This window comes from Lobosporangium transversale (assembly GCF_002105155.1).
Source record: "Lobosporangium transversale strain NRRL 3116 chromosome Unknown BCR41scaffold_98, whole genome shotgun sequence".
Taxonomy (NCBI): domain Eukaryota; kingdom Fungi; phylum Mortierellomycota; class Mortierellomycetes; order Mortierellales; family Mortierellaceae; genus Lobosporangium; species Lobosporangium transversale.
Genome location: NW_019029076.1, coordinates 40,472 through 44,560, shown reverse-complemented (window position 1 = coordinate 44,560; position 4,089 = coordinate 40,472). Strand labels below are relative to the sequence as shown.

The window sequence follows — 4,089 nt, the reverse complement described above, 5'->3', positions numbered from 1 at the left end:
AATAGCAAACTCACCAAGTTTTTTGTAATCTCCAATGGAGAAAGTCTGATTACTTCTTGTTTGGCGACTGTTCGTTGCTTATTGGTTCTCGGTGAATTCTGATATGATTTTTGACTTTAATTTTTGGAGAATCCAGCTAATAAGCAATCAACCTAAGATGGCCACAGATTGCAATACGCGTTTGTCCTCACGTGAGCTTCAACCTCGGACTGGTGAACTGGTGGCGAGACTGAAACAATTTATTATCATGGTGACATAAAACCTCATCCCTGCTTCGCGCATACAACTTTTTATTTTCTTTCCTCTATCACAACTTCAAAACTTTGAACCATCCTGCTACTACAATTAACATCCTTTAGCATTCCTATCTAATATCCCTATTCTCTGCTCTCTGTCCATTTTCCTTTGTTTTAACCAGTTTCGAGATCACAATGGAAAACAGCGAAATATCATCACTACTTCCAAATACTCAAAATAAACCGTATGGAAAGAAAGAAGAAAGAAAAGGAGAAGCGAACGAAGGGTCTTCAAGCACTAATGAGCCCAAAATCCCCAAGCCAACCAAGCACGAGCCCAAAATTCCCGAGCCAGCCAAGCTAACAATACATTGCATTGCTGAGAGGAAAGCAAGATCTTTTGCCGTAAATATCTCTCCCGGTTGTTCAGTTAAGTTGGACGTGATGACTAGCCGAACGGCATCCGTTATTGTCAAGCAGGCGCCGCAAGGTATGTATTTAGCTCTTGGTGAACTGATGATTATGTTTTCAACTGATGAAACTTATTCCTGTCCCAACACGGTCATGTGGTATCTCCTCTCTTTTTTATGTTGTTGAGATGTATCTCGGCTTAACTATTTAACTGGGGCGACTTTGGATTTCTTCTCTATAAAAGAATTTAAAAAGTCTCCCCCATGGCCGTACACATCCTCAGACTCCCACTGCTATTTTTTTCGTCCTTTCACAGCGTTGTTTTTTTTTTTTTTTTTTTTTTTTTTGTTCGTGGTTCGGGTTCATTTACGTCCATCAGCTGTAGGTGCTGGTTTGATCAAATGATTATTAGAATTTTCAATTCGCGAATTGCACTCTCGACGGACTGGTTTTTGATATTTTCAGTTGATGAAGCATGTGGCAACATGACCATTGGATAGTGTATTACATCATCATAGCTTTTATCAAAGCCCCATATCTAACTATCCTCTTGTTTATTATTCTATGGGTATTAAACAGCCCCGAGATGCCCAAAAAGGGACCTAGAAGACGTAGGAGACGAGAGTTCAAGAGGTGAGTTGATCACTCCGACTATATTTATGGTTTTGATGATACTTGAGGATGCTCGTTTATTTATTACATACTCACGCCATCCCACTATTCTTATATGCTCAAAGGGCGCTATTCGAAACGCCGTCGTCCCTCGATACCCGAAGGACCGTTGTATACTTTAGCCAATGGGGAGACAGTATATTTGCCCAAGCTCATGACAGACATGCTCAATAGTACCTGGTGCCAGCCGAAAAGTCGCTTGAGCTTCTCATCACTGAAGAATGTCAGGGTTGGCGATCAAGTTGAGACAGAAAGTCTTGGTCAACGCCCAATAGGCTTTGGAACAGGTATTCAAGGTCTCCTTGTTACCGAGCAGATGATGGAATTATGGGAAGAGATGAAGAAAGAGACTGGTTTGGGGTTTGCAAAATGTTTGACTGGACCCAAAGGGGTCGGGAAGTCCTATATAACATGGTTTCTTGCCGCTAAGGCATATGCTCACGGCTGGCCAGTTCTTTACATCGCTGACGCAAATACCCTTGCTGATTGTCAGGAGAATGTGAGGGCATCAAGAGTGATTTGTCAACGCTTCCTAGATCTCAATAAGGATATCTTGACTGCAAAAGAGCTCTCCACCATGGCAAATTGTGGGAGTGTGGAAGCTATTGCCGAGTACATATTAGGAGACTTACTCCAACAACAAGGGAAAAAGACTCTCTTCATTGTCGATGAGCATGGTGCTTTGTTTCCCGACAACGTACCTTCAGCAACAAGTAGGCTTCCTGTCCTGCGTTCTCTGGGTTGCTTCAACACTTGGACGAGTGGTGTAAATAGTGGAGCGTGTGTTGTGTTCACGAGCACTGCAAAGTTTGAAAGGTCCGTCCTCAGGAATTCAGATTATGTCGTTGATGTCGGGCCTTTGTCGCAAGACACGTTCGAAAAACTGTTTAAAATTGCCATTGCTCGTTTCACTTTGACAACCCAAAGGACTCTCGACAGTCGTAAGGACGCTGTTATTAAGGCTATAGTGTCCCGCATCTAGTCGCGAAAAAATTTGGGAAAAAACCTTAATTTGTTGCGTTTTCACATCACCGCAGTCACATTGTTTATGAAGCACTCATGGCCGCCATTTTGGTGTTCATCTTCACTCTCTTCCAAAAAAAAGCTCATTTCTCTACATGTATACCTTTAAAAAATATCCTTTCTTCCTTTACACATCGCAAAATATCGAAATAAAATGGTTTACTTGAATAAAAGGAAGAGACAGTTGCAAGGTGCTTGACAGAAAAAAGCGCAGCGCAAATTGGAACAAGATTCAGAGATATCTTCTGGGAATTTGCAGACAGAAGCAGTGCTCCTATTCGTACTGAAACTTTGTCAATTATCCTCGTAGCCATGGTCCATATGTGTGGCCTCTTTTATTCCTTCTGACCGAGAAAACTAAAAATAAAATAAATAAAATCTAGCGTTCGCTCTGATCTACTCTCTATCTAGTAACGAGTGAAAAGAAAAGGGAGGTGTGGGAGGGACATATGTCCCATGGCTACTCTGATAATGAGGATAGTGCGTCCTTTGTAGCACTGCCAGATCATTATCCTCGTAGCCATGGTCCATATGTGACTTCAGAGCGAACCAAAAACCGATGTCGTCAAATTTGAATTGGTTTTGCGGAAAACCTTGTCAGACGACCAATTCCCTTGAACCATGATATCTTGGGTTGATACGCCAGCGATGGCTGCCAAGGTTGATCCTATAGCGCGTGGCTTTGGAGGAGGCCGTTTCGACGGAAGATTTGGAATCCGACGTGTGATTTCATTCATAAAAGTGCCTATGGTACTGACCCTAAGGACTTTGGACTTGTCTTTCACAAAACGCATAAGAGGATTGAATTTATAATCCTGATCTTTGTGGTGCTTGATTTCGAGAGGTGTGTCCGCTATCCGTCTGGTGTATTCTGTATAGGCCTCGACTGGGCAAATTTTCTTGTCGTTAGGGTGTCTACCTACGAAGATCGACTTTATGATGCGCTGCCCATCGCGCCGTTCCTTAGGGAAGACTATGGTAAGGAGAAGACCCTTTTCATCGGTCTCTGACTTTGACACATCGATGCAACCGATATCATCTGGCCGGAGAAACGCACAAACGCCTAAGAGCCAGCAGAGCTTGCGAGAGAGCTTAGGCATATCAAGATCCACATTGTCCTCCATGCGGAAGTATGAAAGGATGGGTGAAATGTCGAGTGCGGATACGTGCTCCATTTGAAATACGCCAGTACTTTTCATTGCTGCCATGAACCGCTGAAAGTAGATGTTGCCTGTGATCACGGATGTGTCGTCGTAAAGCTTTAAGATGGCTGATTTTTTGTTAAGAGTGGTATTCCTACGCCAAGAATAAATAATCCGCGCATGGCATAAATAGTTAACCACAGCAATTGCATTTGGCGTACTAGGGTCGAAGCCTTCTTGTTGAGCCCATACTGCGAAAGCTCTTGAGTTGGAAGATATTGTCGACGTGTTTTGCTGTTGGCACCCGCTGAATCTAGTAGAGTGATAGCGGATGGTGGAGTCCTGCATCTAGATCTTTACGTCGCCTCTTATTCTCCATGCTGTCAATGACCAGAGTGGATTCTTGCTGAGGAGATCGCTTGCGCTTCCGACGGCTGGTAGGACTGCTTCCCGAGGGATCGGGATTGGTGGTGCTACTGCCATCTCCTTGATGGTTGGGAACCATATTGCACTCGGCCACCATGGGGTTATTACTGTTGCTGTCAGTTTCTGGGTCTGTATTCTCCAAGATGATTGATAGAAGATTCCATGGGGGGCAAATGTAA

At 43.5% G+C, this 4,089-nt stretch overlaps 1 protein-coding gene across 1 annotated transcript; it reads left to right on the top strand.

The window, feature by feature from the left end:
- Positions 1–431: 431 nt before the first annotated feature.
- On the top strand, positions 432–2,301 carry BCR41DRAFT_427040 (hypothetical protein; the record flags this gene model as incomplete). Its single annotated transcript, XM_022030819.1, has 3 exons — positions 432–726; positions 1,227–1,280; positions 1,385–2,301. The coding sequence occupies 3 exons, from the start codon at positions 432–434 to the stop codon at positions 2,299–2,301; spliced, it is 1,266 nt and encodes a 421-aa protein (XP_021875140.1).
- Positions 2,302–4,089: the final 1,788 nt, after the last annotated feature.